General features: G+C 37.8%; 1 protein-coding gene across 4 annotated transcripts in view; it reads left to right on the forward strand.

Moving 5' to 3' along the window:
- The window catches only part of LOC124711153 (histone-lysine N-methyltransferase eggless-like), a 352,937-nt gene that overhangs the window by 151,189 nt on the left and 183,199 nt on the right, over window positions 1-18,549 (forward strand). For all 4 annotated transcript variants that reach the window (XM_047241057.1, XM_047241054.1, XM_047241056.1 and 1 more), the window contains exon 5: window positions 884-981. In XM_047241057.1, coding sequence (XP_047097013.1) covers window positions 884-981 — 98 coding nt within the window. The remainder of the gene's footprint in view (window positions 1-883; window positions 982-18,549) is intronic.

Here is an 18,549-nt window from a genome sequence, read left to right on the forward strand (position 1 = left end):
TCCCTTTCCTTATGTTTTACTTTCTTGTGTAGCATTTACCTTCTTTTCCTGCTTTCTTTGCATGTATGCTTCAGTTTTATTAGGTCTGTCCACATTCGTTCCTTTTAATGTGTGTCAGGGCGCTGATGACCTCGACGTTTAGCGCCCATAAGCCCCAAAACACACACACACACACACACACACACACACACACACACACACACACACTCTTCCTTCCTGTATCAGAATGATGATCCCAGCATTCTGCTCTATTTTAAGTTGGACTACCGATTTCTTGATGGTTGAACATTTTTATTACAACTGGACAAAGAATGTTGGGTCATCTACAGCTTATCATTTGGAGTACATTGTGATTTGGAGTATCGCTGAAGATGTGGCTCCTAACACCACAAAACTAGTAGGATCAGAAGTAATGATTTATCATACAGCTGACACAGTTTTATTAATCATGATGCAATTCTACAGCTGCTGATACCCACAATGCAAAATTTGCTGCAGTTTCGGGCTGAATTGTATTGCAACTTTTCATAAATTAAAAAAAAAAAGTGTTGCTTTTGGGAACACACAAGATATCATTGTAGGCCTGGCCTGAAATCATGAAAATACACATTATCTGATGCTGAAGACTATTTAGAATTAGGCGCAATATGATTCTGATATTGCGCTTACCTTTCTAATGAGCAAGACTAAAAGTCTTATAACTACATTATCTACCTTACATTAGAAATTTTTTCTTCATTCACATGCTTATAATGTAGAGCTAAAATCAGAGAAAGCTGAAATGGAGCTTATTGTCTGTTGTTCAATCAATTTCCCGTCACAAAATGTTGGATTGCTTGTTTTATCTCCACATTTCATTTATATTTTCTTTTTTCTTTTACAGAGGAAGCAAAAAAGTTTACAGATGAAATAGATGAAGCCCAGAGAATAATTGATAGATTCAGAAGAGAGTTTTATGCAGCTTGCAGTGCACCAATTAAGGTATGTGCTGTAATTATCAGGCAAATTATTCGTTGCATTGATATTGAAGTTGGTCACATTGTGAAGTTATGGAAAACTAGTAACATTTGAAAATAGTTTTCTGACTACTGAGGTGGTGTTGTGGTTCTAGAATTGAAATAGCATTTAGTAGTAGCAAAATTTAATTCCCTTCTTATTTATTAAAAAAAAAAAAAAATGCTGAGATACCTCAGTGTAAAAGACCATGACTGATTTCTTTCCTCAATCTCCAATGAAGACATCCTTTAGTCCACATCATGTAGGCTGTATTTTTGTAGTCTTAAGTCCAAAGTCTGCTTTTATGCAGCTCTTCTCACTAGTCTATCCTATACAAGCCTCTACATCTTGCAGTAAATACTGCGACATACCAGCAACATTTGTATAATCCAAAATTCTACTGGTTCTTGTAGTCCATTGAAAACAGTAAATTGTAACATAGCCAAATTTTAAAGCATTACATAGTTTCGCTTTCAATCTAGTTCCAAGTGTACACTCTCATGTCATGAAATGAGTTTTCAGCTAACATTGACAAATGGGTTTCTATGCACATGTTGTTGGCTTCGGGTAAATGGTGGTAAAGCGTTATCACATCAGGTTGGAGGTAATCAGTGGTGAGCTCTTAAAGTCATGATGCATATATGGTAGAAAATACAATTTGCTGAAATACACTTTTCTTGCATTCTTCTTTATAGTTGCCACCTGTCTACACAAGTGTGTGTGTGTGTGTGTGTGTGTGTGTGTGTGTGTGTGTGTGTGTGTGTGTGTGTGTGTTATTGTTCTTCACTTTCACTGGGGATAGCAATGTCATCAGTGAATCTTATACCTGATATCCTTTCACCCCAAATTTTAATGCCATTAAAGAACATCTCTAGAGTCTTCACTTCATACAGGGTCTTGAAACTTTGTATTTTTGTGGGAACTTGCCATCTTTCTTAAAGTTTGCCAATTAATGTGTTTTAGAATTCCCAATGCACACTTTCAAGAGGTAAACAAATCTGTTGCCATTCATGTTGACCTAATGTGATCATTCCTTTTCATAGTACCACAAATGATTAGACATAGCTGTTTTTATGAGTTAGCTGATTCCAGTTGTGACTCTTTGATGATGTAGTCACAAGATACTACTTTTGTAAGTTTTGCGAATGACACAGTTTTATGGTTATAAACATTTAAAACAAGTAAATAATGATACCATTCTCAAGCCAAGATCTGACTAGATATTTGTACAGGTTTTCTCATATTATGAAATAGTTGTTAATTAACCTGTCTAAAGCATATCCAGTTAGTGGTGTCAGGTGGAGCCTTGTAGCATAGCTTGAGGTTATGTTGGAAGATGAAAGCATTGTTGAGAATTGACAGTCAAGAAATATGATTCTGACAACCTGATTGTGGTGAAACATTGATGTGTATGAGGTGCATTCAAGTTCCAAGGCCTCTGATTTTTTTTTCTTCTCCGGACTGGAAAGAGATAGAAACATGCGCATTGTTTTAAAATGAGGCCGCGTTCATTGTCAATACGGCCCAGAGATGACGGCACTGTACGGCAGATGGAATTTTACCGCCAACGGCAAGAATGAGAACTGTTTTAAATACTTAAAATGGCGACGTTTTCCTTACTTGAACAGTGTGCAATCATTCGTTTTCTGAATTTGCGTGGTGTGAAACCAATTGAAATTCATCGACAGTTGAAGGAGACATGTGATGATGGAGTTATGGATGTGTTGAAAGTGCGTTCGTGGGTGCGACAGTTTAATGAAGGCAGAACATCGTGTGACAACAAACCAAAACAACCTCGGGCTCGCACAAGCTGGTCTGACGACATGATCGAGAAAGTGGAGAGAACTGTTTTGGGGGATTGCCGAATGACTGTTGAACAGATCACCTCCAAAGTTGTCATTTCTGTGGGTTCTGTGCACACAATCCTGCATGACGACCTGAAAATGCGAAAAGTGTCATCCAGGTGGGTGCCACGAATGCTGACGGACGACCGCATGGCTGCTCGTGTGGCATGTTGCCAAGCAATGTTGACGTGCAACGACAGCATGAATGGGACTTTCTTTTCATTGGTTGTGACAATGGATGAGATGTGGATGCCATTTTTCAATCCAGAAACAAAGCGCCAGTCAGCTCAATGGAAGCACACAGATTCACCGCCACTAAAAAAATTTCGGGTAACCGCCAGTGCTGAAAAACTGATGGTGTCCATGTTCTGGGACAGCGAGGGCGTAATCCTTACCCATTGCGTTCCAAAGGGCACTACGGTAACAGGTGCATCCTACGAAAATGTTTTGAAGAACAAATTCCTTCCTGCACTGCAACAAAAACGTCCGAGAAGGGCTGCGCGTGTGCTGTTTCACCAAGACAACGCACCCGCACATCGAGCTAACTTTACGCAACAGTTTCTTCGTGATAACAACTTTGAAGTGATTCCTCATGCTCCCTACTCACCTGACCTGGCTCCTAGTGACTTTTGGCTTTTTCCAACAATGGAAGACACTCTCCGTGGCCGCACATTCACCAGCCGTGCTGCTATTGCCTCAGCGATTTTCCAGTGGTCAAAACAGACTCCTAAAGAATCCTTCGCCGCTGCCATGGAATCGTGGCATCAGCGTGTGAAAAATGTGTACGTCTGCAGGGCGATTACGTCGAGAAGTAACGCCAGTTTAATCGATTTCGGGTGAGTAGTTAATTAGAAAAAAAATCGGAGGCCTTAGAACTTGAATGCACCTCGTAGAATAACTGGATGCCTAGGTTATGTCAGAAGGTGATATCTATATGCCTTCGGGTTACGTGAACAAGGTGAAAATAGGTTATTTTCCTGCGTTCAAAAGGAAATTACCTTATTTGTAAGTCATTGCCTACTGCCTTTGCCATCTTTTTTCACACAGATACTTAAAAGAAACATTACTAAAGCACACTTAAATGTAAGTGCATTGGTGCCCTTTCAGACATTTTTACCAAGTTTTCTGTGCTAGAACCATTGCACTGCGATTCATGTTGTCCTATTTGCTGCAAAGATTTTTTTCAGTCTTCTTAGTGAGTTGATATGGCCTGCTACGATTTTTTATTCTGTGCCAGAATTCCGGCTTTGGTGAAAGCTATATGAGAGTGTCATTTAATCACGCCTGTCTGCAAATTGGCATGTCCTCTTTACAGTAAGTAGCAATCTATCTTTTCCTACATTGTTGATATTACTACTTGGAGTTCCCATTGTCTGATTTTTGCCAAACATTAAATGCTTAGGTTTGTGCATACTACACCACTTGGTCTGCATATTAGTTTATCTGGCTATGTCCCATCCTACAGTGTTTACCATCACTGTACTCAATGTATTTGTATTATGATGTGATCACGACTTTTGTCTCATGACTACTGGAAATGATGCGCTTGTTACTAGGCAAATCATCATCAGATTTTAAAATGCAAGTTAAATGAAACAGAATACATTGTTCTTAAGGTGAGTTGGAACACCCTATCCTGAAAGTGTTAAATTTAGTGACTTGGCTTTCCTGTACTTCAGGAACCACTTTAGCCATTGACATGAAACTTTTACAGGACATTAAACTGCATATTTCTGAGCCTACTGAACTACAATAATTGCATTTCAGCCACACTTTCGGAAATACAATTTTTCAATTACACAGTTAAAATTTTATGTAATTTTTTGTAAGTTATCCTAAATAATTTTAATTATACGTAACACCATGTTGTTCTTTTAGTTCAGTAGACTCAGGATATGTATGTTATTACTCCAGGAAAATTTGAATACTGCACTCAAAATGATTTCTAAGATTTAGGGAAAAATGCAACGAAAAATGTAAATTTTTCATACTACTAAAGTTTCAAAAGACTGTAACTCACTTAATATGTGATTAATTTTTCTATTTTTAGTCACTTAGAAGCACCCTGCACCATACTGTATATCATCCTCTTGATCTTTTTCCAAGTTTTTTCTTCTTTTCTTCTTTCTAGACTCCTTAGTGGCCAACTGTGCTGCATACTCTCCCTTATTAATGCGATCCTTGTCCATCCGTTCTAGTTCTCTGATGCAGTTTGCTCCAGCATTAATTCCCATATGCTGTAGCACTTTCACCCTTCCGATGTTGCCAACATTAAAAGCAATAACAGAATCACTGACCCCTCTCCCCACATAAGTGTCTTCGTTCCAACAAAAACATTTTTTGGTAAGCGAGTCCATATAACATTATTGAATGACTCATTGGGATTTTGAGTCTGACCATCCAGACACTTCTTCAGTAATTCAGGATTTGCCAGGTCTCTGAAAATAAGTTTTATGATATCCATGACTGCTGCTGGGATGGAATGTTTATGGCTGTATTGTCTGTTTGAGTACTGGGCATTGCGGTAAGGTCACCATGAAACAGGTCCAGGAGGGAAAAAGTGGTGTACAGGTTTTTCATCAGTTTACAGTCTGTGGAAGAAGGTAGCCCATACTGCCTGCTTCATTTTCATCAAATCCTCAGCATTATTTCCAATGGCCATCCCATAATACTGGTGTAGTTCATCAATCATTTTGTCTGTCAGTCTGCCTCTTATGGTTTTACCATCAGAAAGTTTCTTGTCTCCCAAACTTTCTTTCAACTCCCTCAACCTGGTGCCCATCCTCTTCTGGGCATGACCTTTTTAACACATCAATCCACAGCCTTCTATATAAAAAATTACCCATTAGAAATTGAAGTAATGCACATAAAAATTTTAACATTTTCAACGACAGGTAGTTTATATTAAAAAAAAGAAATACTACCCATGTGAGTTTACACACACACATCCATCCATACATATACAGACACAGGCAGACATGTGTAAATGCGAAGAGGTTGGGCAGAGATGTCAGTCGAGGCGGAAGTACAGAGGCAAAGATGTTGTTGAATGACAGGTGATGTACAAGGGGCGGCAACTTGAAATTAGCGGAGGTTGAGACCTGTTGGGTAACGGGAAGAGAGAATATATTGAAGGGCAAGTTCCCATCTCCGGAGTTCTGATAGGCTGGTGTTAGTGAGAAGTATCCAGATAACCTGGACGGTGTAACACTGTGCCAGGATGTGCTGGCCGTGCACCAAGGCATGTTTAGCCACAGGTTGATCCTCATTACCAACAAACACTGTCTGCCTGTGTCCGTTCATCCGAATGGACAGTTTGTTGCTGGTCATTCCCACATAGAAGGGTTCACAGTGTAGGCCTGTCAGTTGGTAAATCAAGTGGGTGCTTTCACACGTGGCTCTGCCTTCAATCGTGTACACCTTTCGGGTTACAGGACTGGAGTATGTGGTGGTGGAAGGGTGCATGGGACAGGTTTTACACCGGGGGCGGTCACAAGGGTAGGAGCCAGAGGGTAGGGAAGGTGGTTTGGGGATTTCATAGGGATGAACTAAGAGGTTACGAAGGTTAGGTGGACGGCGGAAAGACACTCTTGGTGGAGTGGGGAGGATTTCATGAAGGATGGATCTCATTTCAGGGCAGGATTTGAGGAAGTCGTATCCCTGCTGGAGAGCCACATTCAGAGTCTGATTCAGTCCCAGAAAGTATCCTATCACAAGTGGGGCACTTGTGGGGTTCTTCTGTGGGAGGTTCTGGGTTTGAGTAGATGAGGAAGTGGCTCTGGTTATTTGCTTCTGTACCAGGTCAGGAGGGTAGTTGCGGGATGCGAATGCTGTTTTCAGGTGTAATGGTTCAGGGATTCCGGACTGGAGCAGATTCGTTTGCCACGAAGACCTAAGGTGACGGGAAGGGACCGTTTGTAATGGAATGGGTGGCAGCTGTCTTAATGGAGGTACTGTTGCTTGTTGGTGGGTTTGATGTGGACGGATGTGTGAAGCTGGCCATTGGACAGATGGAGGTCAACGTCGAGGAAAGTGGCATGGGATTTGGAGTAGAACCAGGTGAATCTGATGGAACCAAAGGAGTTGAGGCCCTGGACGTGTGGGATATTTGTGTATAAGGAAGTGGCATCAATGGTTACATGGATGGTTTCCGGAGGTAACAGATTGGGCAAGGATTCCAGGTGTTCAAGAAAGTGGTTGGTGTCTTTGATGAAGGATGGGAGACTGCATGTAATGGGTTGAAGGTGTTGATCTATGTAGGCAGAGATACATTCTGTGGGGGCTTGGTAACCAGCTACAATGGGGTGGCCGGGATGTTTGGGTTTGTGAATTTTAGGAAGTAGGTAGAAGGAATTTATCACTTCCAGCCTTGCCTCTCAATCTTTCTTGAAAATCCTTTATGACCAAAGATAAAAAGGATACATTAGATGACAAAGTACATCCTGTGCTACAGATATTTGACGATTGAGACCTAGTTTTTATGTGATGTCCATTAAATCATTTTGGGTGAATGCTGTAGTGATTCAGCTTACAGAGCTGTGACAGATTTCTGAACACGGCTATATTTAATGATCTTTTCTTTCAGTGTCACATATATTGCATCCTAATGAAAGCATGGTTTAGTACAATGCCCTCAGTGGCACTGCTTGACCTTTTTTGTGCAGTTTGAGAAACATTTGAATGAACTTCACAGGCATTCACCAGTACCTGACTGGAATTGTACCACATGTATGCAGTCATTTGTAGATTAGTGAATTCAGTGCAGATTTTCTTTCTCATCCTCACAAACATACCTAATTACAGCATTGCATGACATGTAGTATGGACTCCATCTTTAAATAATTCCTAATTCTTTCTCATCCTCACAAACATACCTAATTACAGCATTGCATGACATGTAGTATGGACTCCATCTTTAAATAATTCCTAAGTTTCATGCATTTGTTCTGCAAGCAGCAGCTCTAAATCAGCTTAAACCCTCCCCATTTCCTGTATAATCATGTTCTTGCATTTGTTAGCATTATGTTGTTTTTTCATTTCTACTCATTGATGTGTGCTCAACAGTTATGACTGAATCTTTGAGGATAGTTTAAATAACAATGATTAATCGTGCTGACCTATTTCATGTTTAACATTACCTAATGATGCACATGGTTTACATCATGTTCCAAAGAAAATAGAGTGGGGGTGGCGTGGGGCGAGGGAGAACAATGGTTCAACTATGACCTCGTATTTGGGAGGAATTGGGCTTAAAAGCATTACTTTGATTCAGATGTTCTGTCATTTCCCTTAAGTCTTTTCTTTACTTTTGAAGCTATTATATCACAGTCAGATTTCAATGTGTCAGACACAGATTATTTTAAATACTAAGTTAAACTCAAGTATCACTTAGTTATATTTACTATTAACCAGAGCATGAAACGTAACATTCAGGAGAAAATTTGAATTTGGTAACTGTGAAAATATGATTAAGGAGGCCACCAGTATTGTGAAATATGTAAGTTAATACATGGATTAGATAAGAAGTAGTGGCAACACGTTGTAATTCATACCATACTTTATTGACAGATGCTCACCATATTACATGACCTGCATCTCGATCACCTCCCCTTCGCAGATGGATAGTATCATACACTGTCATATCATCCATCTCCGTTGAAGTTTCTCAAGGACTGCCCTGTGGCATGGAATGACGTCCTGTTTTGTGTTGTAGCACGTCTTTAAGTGGTTCCTTTATTTTGCAAACAGGTCGTAATCACATGGACTCATATCGTGTGAATGTGGTGGATGCTCTAGTATCACCCACCCCAGATACACAGTAGCTCCAACTAGGGTTTGTCACTATATGCTATGGCAATGGTGTATCATTACAAACCTTACGCAGTCCCCGAAAACATTATTGTTCACTCTGATCATGTGCCACGTCAAACTTGATCCATACACACTATTCGAGTTCTCTAAACACACTATTAGGGCGCCTGAACTGTCCAGCACTTTGAATGCACACACTGCAACTCACTCAAATGCAGCTGCTGCCACTTACCTGCACTACGTCAACTGACTGGCGTGGATGCAGTTTGAGGCACATCCTTTATATTATTGCAATGTTACCACTGCTTTTCATCCAACCATCGTATTTCCGACATGTAAGTAGTTGAAGGTTTGCAACAATTGTTATTCATTTGTAACTGCAGTAGGTCAGAGTAAATTTATGTCATCAATAATTACCATATGAAATCTTTGAGCACCAGACTGCTGTTTTGTTACTCAGGATACTATACATTCTTAGAAAGAAATGTGTGTTTGCAGTAGCTGTTCTGTTAAAATATATGTACCAGTTTGCACAATTATAATACAAATTGACCATAGTAAGTTAGTTTTTCTCTGAGTTTCCAAGACTCTTTCATTTTAGTTTGTGTTGAATGCACACTAACCCACTATAAGAATGGCTGCTTTTTGAGTGGCAATTGAACTATAGCTATTTAATGTAACCAAGGAAGAAGCACTTTTCTTCAAATTACTGGCTTCTCAAGTAATTTTGCTACCTTAAATGAAGCTTGATGTAAAGTAGAAAAAGAAGGAATAGTATAACTGAGTTTTGATCCAAGCTATGCATAATTAAGTGCACTCTTTTCATTGAATTTTATAATGAATTTGAGGTAATTGTATTTGTAATAAAGGACAATCATCTCATTTGGTCATTTGGATGATTTGACTTTATTGCATACATAGCAGGAGCTGAGCTCAATTTCTTTTGGCTGTTTGGGCGTATTGAGTTTACTGATTCCACAGCAGCTGATCAGAAGCATCCAAATACAGTAACAATGCAATGTGGATACATAAAAATAAAAAAAAGGCTGAAAAGTAATTAATTTTTCAAGCAGTTCATACTAGTAGATTAATTTGTTTTACAAAATATCTTGTCAAAAATGTATGAAACTGCTATGTTTGTTACTTAGTCTGTTTTGTTTTCACAAAAACAGTTGTAAGTTAGTACAGAAAGGAAATGATGGTTGACATTTAAGCTTAATATAAAAAGTTAACTAAATGTAAAAAATACCCTTCCCCAAACATCTTCCCTTTCATCAAGTGGTGAGTCCGATATAATCAAGGAGGAGCAGTAGAAAAATTGAAGCCCGTAAACACTGCTGACAATGCTGCAACTTAGGATAAAGCTGAAGTGGACAAGGTCAATGTTAAATTACTGCCATTTGGGTAAAATCCTTTTCTGGTTTTGCCAATCTGAAGCAAAATTTCATATTGCCTGTAACACAACTGTAATGCAGAATTTAATTCTTAATTAACACAGCTCAAGCCACTGTTTGTTGAAAACTTAAAGGGTTTGGTAGGCAGCTCAAACTCTAATAAATATTCATTAGCTAGTAAATTCTGTGTTCTGGGAAAGTGAAGAGTTTCAAATAAGAAATTAGGAACTGAATTGGAGTGAGATGATCTAAAATCAAATCAACTGATGTTAAAAATAATAGGTCACGCAGGACCAAAAATACCAGGAGCAAAGAGATCCTTGTGATTTTATGGTTAGACAAGGTTCTTGGACCTAATTTGATCATTTCAGAAACCAATGTAGATAGAACTTCTCTCATGCCAGATTGAATGACGGGAATGCCATCAGTTAATGGAGTCCAATCGACATCAATGCAGAAGCTGTCATCAATTTAGGTCCTTCCAGCTCTATCAATTAGGTGTGTAAACTGTCAAATTAGAACGTCAGTTGAGAGAGAACTGCGATCAGAGACTATAACATTTTCGTAATAAGTGCAGGAGGCAATTGAGATGCAATAAAAAATTGTAGTACTGTTATTGACATTTTCATTTTGTTGTAGATTGTAGGCCAGAAAATGTGTTCACCTATGTGAATGGCAAAATTGGGGAAATCAGGAGCAGAGACAGTAGTATTAAAATATTCTGCCACAAATGTCATAGGTGGCCAGTATCATTTGTTTGTCAAAGATTACTACAACTCAGGACAAATGTTTTTGGTAGATGGTGGATAGGCAACTATCCCACTAGCAATAAAAAAATGACAAAAGTGGCTGAATATAAACTGTTTGCAGCAAATGGATCTCAGATTTTGACATGTGGTTCCAAATTAGATGAATGTTGACGTAAGATTAAACCATAGTTTTCAGTGGCCATTTGTTGTCGCCGGAATTTCGAAAGGCGGCATCATTTTCACCTTTTGATTGATATCAATAACAAAAGACTAGTTGATACCAACACTGAGATGGAAGTGGAAAGTTTTGAAGCAATTGAGATTGTTAATTCATTTATATCTCTTGTAATTTTCCTCGAATTTTAAAAGATATTTCCAAACATAACCAGACTCTTATGTTGTGTCAAAACAAATTAAAACATAATGTTAATCGTTACATTTCAACATATGTTGACACTCCAGTCTTCTTCAACCTACACAAACTACATGTTTCAAATCAGGAATTAAAGTACATATTAAACTACATTTTAAACTACATGTTATTTAACAGTCTAAACACAAGTTCAAAAGCACTGACACAAGTAGATTTTGTAGTGATCAGCACAGAGAAGTGTACGCTTTTGAATTAATGATGGTAAACAATTCACTTTTAATTGTATTATTATATAGATCCCCACTGGGAAATTTTGAATTATTTATGAGGAACCTGGATTCCTTTCTGTGCTGTCTGTCACTGTCACACATCAGCAAGCAGTTAATCGTCTGTGGTGACTTGAATGTAGATTTTTTTAAAGGATTATGATAGGAAAAATGATCTGGAAACCTTATTTGGATCCTACAACTTGCTCCCAGTAGTTAACTTTTCCAACATAGGTGGATAAAGATAGTAAGTCCATAATTGGTAATGTTTTCTTTGATGAGGCACAAAGCAAGAAAATAATTGTTTACCAAGTAACAAATGCACAGTTAGTATAAATGACATAGTGCCTTACAGTGTGGATACACCTCAGTGGAAGTCAGTCAGAATCATTAATGACTATAGGGCAAATGTTTTTAAGAGTAGTTTACAAGAAACAACCTGGAATTTATGAAGAACCAAATGCCAATATAAAATTTAATCTATTCCATGATAATTTATTTCAGTATTTGAAAACAGCTTTCCACATAAGCTAATCAGAAGGGACGTGAAACAGCCATGTAAAAAAAAAAACATGGATCAACAAGGGGATTAAAGTACCTTCTGAAAGGAAAAGAGGAATGTATCTTTTGGCAAGAACAAGTAGAGACCCTGCAGTAGTTCCACACTATAAAATCTACTCAAAATTATTAAGAAAGGTTATTAAAAAATCAAGAAACTTGCACATAATGCCAGAAATCAGTATGTCTGGCAACAGAGTTAAGGCAATATGGAATATAGTGAAGCAAGAGAGAGGACAACTAATCACAGAAGAGGATAACATTATTATTGAATTGAATGGATGAGTTATAAATGACAAGTCACAGGTAGCAAATGTATTTAATAATCATTGCATAAACATAGTAGAAAGCATAGGGACCAACAGTTCAAGAGAAAGATCACAGCAATATGTTGAAGAAGTAACTCTCATAAAATTACATCATGTGTATGTACCAACTTCTGCTTCTGAAATTAAGAGGGTCATACATTCTCACAAGAATAAAAGCTTTTCTGGTTTTGATGGTGTTTCAAATAGAGTACTAAAGACTTGTTCCCATGTAATAAGTCCAGTATTGTTCGAAATATGTAATGCATCACTAACTCAGGGCATTTTTCCAGAGAGACTAAAATATGCCATTGTTAAACCCTTCTTTAAGAAAGGTGATAAGAGAGAAGTAAGTAACCACCGGCCTATTTCACTGCTGACATCATTTTCCAAAATTTTTGAGAAGGTGATGTATTCTAGAATAGTATCTCACGTTGGCAACAATAATATCCTCAGCAAATCACAGTTTGGGTTTCAGAAGGGTTGCTCTACTGAGAATGCCATTTACATGTTCACATACTAGATATTACAATCATTAAATAACAAAATAGCACCAGTAGGTATTTTCTGTGGCCTGTTCGAGGTATTTGATTGTGTGAATCACACGCCTAGATAAATTGAAGTTTTATGCAACTGAAGGTATATGCGAGCAATGGATAATGTCATATCTGACCAAAAAGAATGCAGAAACTTGTACTTAGTAGTAATTCAACCAACAGAATCCAGGGACATAATTCTGACTGGGGAGAAATCATTTATGGGGTTCCCCAAGGCTCAGTCTTAGGTCCGCTACTGTTGTGCATATATGCAAATGATCAACTGTCTAATGTACAACAAGCAGAATTAGTTCTTTTTGCAGATGACACCAGTATTGTAATCACTCCCAGTATACATACAGAAATAGTGAACAAAATATCATTGACTGGTTTTCTGCAAATGGTCTCACCCTCAATTTCACAAAGAGACATCATATTCAGTTCTGCACCTCTAGGGATACTGCACCAGTGATAAGTGTAACACAGGGTGATGAAATAATACTTAGGGTGGAAACTTCAAAATTCTTAGGTGTCCAAATTGATCAGAATTTAAATTGGAAAAACACATTTTGGAACTCCTAAAATGACTTAATTTAGCCACATTTGCACTTAGAATCATTGCAAATTTTGGGAAGAGAGAAATGCAGTAAGTTGACATATTTTTCTTATTTCATTCAGTAATGTCATATGGAATAATGATCTGGGGTAACTCATCTTTAAGGAAGGAGGTCTTCATTGCCCAAAAATATGCTGTAAGAATAATATGTGGTGTTCACCTGTGATCATCTTGTAGACATCTGTTTAAGGAGTTGGGTATTCTGACTACTGCTTCACAGTATATTTATTCCCTCATGAGGTTTGTTGTAAATAATCCACTAAAGTTCAAAAGAAACAATGAGATACATAATTACAATACCAGAAGAAACAATGGCATTCATTACTCAGCATTAAGGTTGTATTTACCACAGAAAGGGGTGCACAACACTGCAATAAAAATTTTTGACCACTTACCCAGTGATATAAAATGTCTAAGAGGCAGCAAGGTAAAATTTGAAAATAAATTGAAAAAGTTTCTCCTTGACAACTCCTCTTCCGTAGAAGAATTCATATGTTTTTAATGTATAAAAGGTGGTGGGTTGACGGACAATGGTGAAGGAGAGCAAATCAGGACTTCTACAGCCAGACAGAACCTATCACAGCATCCATTAAGAAGAGACGATTGTTAATTTATGGTCATCTCATGAGGATGGACGGTGATCGACTAACAAAAAGAATATGGATGCAATCTAAGAAAACAAGGCCAAGATGGTTCGAAGAAAATGAGAAAGATCTTAGGCAGATTGGTATCTCAAAGAGAAAAATTCCTGACAGGAACACATTTAGAAGATTGGTAAACAACTACCAAGGTTTTAAAATGACATCAATGTCCAAAAGATGGAGAGGATCCTTGTCCGAAGAGCATAAACAGCCACTTCTTGATGGGCTCAGAAGATACTGGCAGGAAGTTGCCATGCAGTCCATAGAGATTCAACTCAATCTGTATGTCTTTTTTTCATTTGGGGGGGGGGGGGGGGAGAATAATAATAATAATAATAATAATAATTACATGGTGATGTTTAGAGTACAAACAGATATACAAATTAATTTGCAATATGAATGTTCCACATCATGACGATTTATCGTGCAAAATGATTCATGGATTATGAAAGTAATTAACTAATCACCATGGGTCAGTCCTCTGCAAATGATTACAATACCAGATACAGTATTTATGGACATGTTTGTGGAGATTATCATAACTGAAGTGACTACACACTATCAGACAACTGTCTAGACCACAAATAGATAATGTTAATTTAATTCTTCATGGCTTTTTTTTCCCCCTGGGTTCGTCTGAAATTATTTGATGGTTCACATTTGTCATTTTCTGCTACAGTGTTGCCATATCAGCCACTGGCTATATATAGGTAACACACGAACATGGCGCGGGACACTGCACAAATGCTGTTAATGTGTGATGTGGAGCAATGTTGGAAGTGGCCCCTGCAATGTCAGAAATATGAGATGTTCTGTTACAGAAGACATGTTTTGTAGCCCTGAATTTAAACTTGTGCTCTAAGTGAACCACAAACTCTTGATGTGTAATGTATCCGTGTAAGTGATGGGTAACAATCCGTGGCAGAACTAAACTCACAATCCCTTTGCTCACAACTATTGTGAGCCGATTCAAGACGGAAAAAGTTCAGTTTCAGTGCTAAAATCAAACTGTAATTTCTTGCTATCATTAGTTACCTGAAACTATCCTCTCACTGGCTACACAAGCAGCCACATAACCAACCAATGAGCAGTCCTCATTGGCTCTTGGCAGCAGACTCTAGACAAAAAAAGAATGATAGATAGAGCAAATAAAAAAGTCAATACAATGATGAAAATGATGTGGCAGTGAATTAGAAACAAAAATATTACATTTAAACCAAGTAATTGAAGAAAATGATAACCAAACTTTTGCATCAATTTAGAAATAAAAAATCAGAACATTTAACAAGAATCGAACCTTCAACATGGCAGGTTAATAAAGTACAGTGCTGAGTCCATTTCTTTCATATTTGATTATGGTTATCTAGTTGCAATGATGAATTGAATTGAATTGCAGCCTTGAAAAACTTGGTTTCACGTATTGTCATGTGAAGCTTTAAATGTAAGCCAATATCTGTGTTTGTGATAATTGTGTATGTGGCAAATTGTGTCTTGTGTGGAAGTATCCAGTGCTTTTAGTTACTGTTGTGTGTAAAACGCATGTGTTTCTGTAGCATTGTTATGTGGTTTGCTTATCGTGTGTGACGAAATACGAAATAAAAGTGCCACGTCCAAGGTTGAGGAGCCAAACACGTCAAGAAAGAAAGCTAGAAGAGAAGTCAAGTAATTTTAATCAGACTATTGTACTTTTCAAAAATTTATTAATGAAGTAGTGCAAGCCTATGTGGATAGCATTCTAATTGCATCTAGGTCATAGGAAGAGCTCTTGCATCATCTAACCACACCTTTTGAATGGCTGGATAAGTATGGCAAGAGAATTTATCTTGGAAACTCTGTGGGGCTCTTGGAAATCATATTTTCTGAGATTCGTTATTACATCTACATCAGAAGTCACCAAATCGGGCTTGGAGTAACAGCAGTTGTGAAGACACTTTGTTCAAGAACTGTGAAACAATTGCAGACATTTTCAGCACATCCAGCTTTTTACGTTGTCATCTAGAACACGCTGCATAAACCAAAGGTCATCAGAATGACAGTCTGAAGGGAAGAAGGAAGAATGACAGAAGGAAGACTTACTGGACTCCTGAAGTGACAGAATAGATTGAAAACTGCAAGGAAAATCCAGCTTGAGCTGCACTACGAACTTTGCCAAATGCAACATACAAACTTGCATTGTTTGTGGATGCATCAAATTTCACTACATATGCAGTCCTGCAACACAAACTGGCTGGAATTTGGAAACTATTTTAATTTTTTTTTGTTCAAAGGAATTTTCTTTTGCTGGAGAGAATTATTCAGCTTGTGATAGATAATTTCTTAGTATTTAATTAGTAGTAGTCCAGATATCTACTCGAGGTAGAACATTCTTCGAAGAAGAAAAAGAAGAAGAAGCAGCTTCTCATCATTGCAATTCCATTATCTTTAGAATAGTTCTCAGTTCATAACTGATATGCATTGTGTGTCTCCTATGAGAAATGTAATGGTTGGTTACCTAGCTAAAAGCTGTCTCACCAGAAGAGACTGAATTACATAAGTGCATTACTTTGTTGAAGTTATCCAGAAGCTTGTTACAGGTACTTTATATCAAAGACCTTCCAAATGGTTCAAATGGCTCTGAGTACTAGGGGACTTAACTTTTGAGGTCATCAGTCCCCTAGAACTTAGAACTACTTAAACCTAACTAACCTAAGGACATCACACACATCCATGCCCGAGGCAGTATTCGAACCTGCGACTGTAGCGGTCTTGTGGTTCCAGACTGTAGCGCCTAGAATCGCTCGGCCACCCTGGCAGGCAAAGACCTTCCATATTTTATCCTCAGGTTAAAGAAAATGATGAACACCTAAAACATGAAGAATATTCCCAAAAGGCAAAAGCAGTTTCTTTTGTCCTCATGAAACTGAAACATACAACACATCTTCAATAGAATTGTTAAGATAAAGAGGGGCCTCACCCAACTATATGAACATCCTTATTCATATACTTAAGTTTCTCATTTTAAACATCAAAGATAAATCTATCAACTTCTCCATTGAATGACTCATGCTTTTTTTATTTTTATTATATTTCTTACTTTGACAGTCAGCACATGAGGTTAGAAAATTTAAATGTCAGCTGCCAGATGACCAGAATATGAAATGTTCACGTGTTTTAAAGAGAAATGAGATCACTCACCTCTCAAACTTTCAACAAAGCTAAAAAATTCTGTATTGTTAATTGTTTTCATCAGATTTAAAATACTAAAGCATTCATGTAAAGCACTCTGTAGTTTTCTTATTTCTAAACCTATGCTTTGATTTAAACAGTGCTTGGATTATGTACTGACAGTGTCCATGTGATTGCATATTTCATAAGAATACAGGTGCAGATTGCATATTTCATAAGAATACAGGTGCAGAAAGGTATCATGACTTTTACTCTGGGCAGGCACTCTCCCCTGGCAAACAGCTCTACTTCTGTGTTTACATCCATACTCTGCAAACCACCATGAATTTCATGGCGATGGTACTTATCATTCTACCAGTTATTAGGCCCTCTTCCTGTTCTAGTCATGTAGGGAGTGTGGGAAGAATGACTGTTTACAAATGCTTTTGTGCTTGTTGTAATTATCATAATTTTGTCTTCATGATCCCTACAGGATTGACAGGAGATTGTACTATATGCCCAGAGTCATCAATTAAAGCCGATTCTTAAACTTTGTAAGCAGTCTTTTTTGAGATAGTTTATGTCTGTCTCGAATTGTCTGCCAGTTCAGTTTTTACTGCATTCTGTGACACTCTCCCACAGGTCGAGCAAACATGTGACTCATTGATACCGAGTCATAGAATATTATGCTTTTCTTTTTTTAAGTGCACAATTTTACTTTTCTGAATATTTAACGCAAGTTGCAAATCTTAAGACTGTTCTGAAATTTTACGAAGATCTGACTCTGTATTTGTGCAGCTTCTTTCAGATAGTACCCCAGTATGTGCAAAAATTTTAGGTTACTATGAAGAGTGTCTACAAGGTAATTAGTATACAACATAAACAGTAAGGGTCCCAACACTCTTCACTGGGGCACAACCAAAGCTACTTCTACATCTATGGATGACACTCGATGCAAGAAAACATGCTGTGTCCTCCCTACAAAAAATCCTTAATCCAGTCACTTGATACCCCATATCGTTATACTTTTGATATGAAGTGTAGGTGTGCTACCGAGCCAAATACTTTTTGAAAATCGAGGAATAATGCAACTACCTGACTACCTTGATCCGTGGCTTTACAATATCATGTGAGAAAAGAGAGAGTTGGGTTTCATATGATCATTTTATCCTCCAACTACTGGGCACAGTTTTTGTTCAAGGGACCTACATTGACATTGTCAAAGACATTTATATCCCTGATTTGGTAATGCTGATTGCGAAGATATGACCGATTGTAAACTCTTTGGTTTCACATTATGTTCTTTCACTTGTAAG

Source organism: Schistocerca piceifrons, chromosome 8 (genome assembly GCF_021461385.2).
Source record: "Schistocerca piceifrons isolate TAMUIC-IGC-003096 chromosome 8, iqSchPice1.1, whole genome shotgun sequence".
Classification (NCBI taxonomy): Eukaryota; Metazoa; Arthropoda; class Insecta; order Orthoptera; family Acrididae; genus Schistocerca; species Schistocerca piceifrons.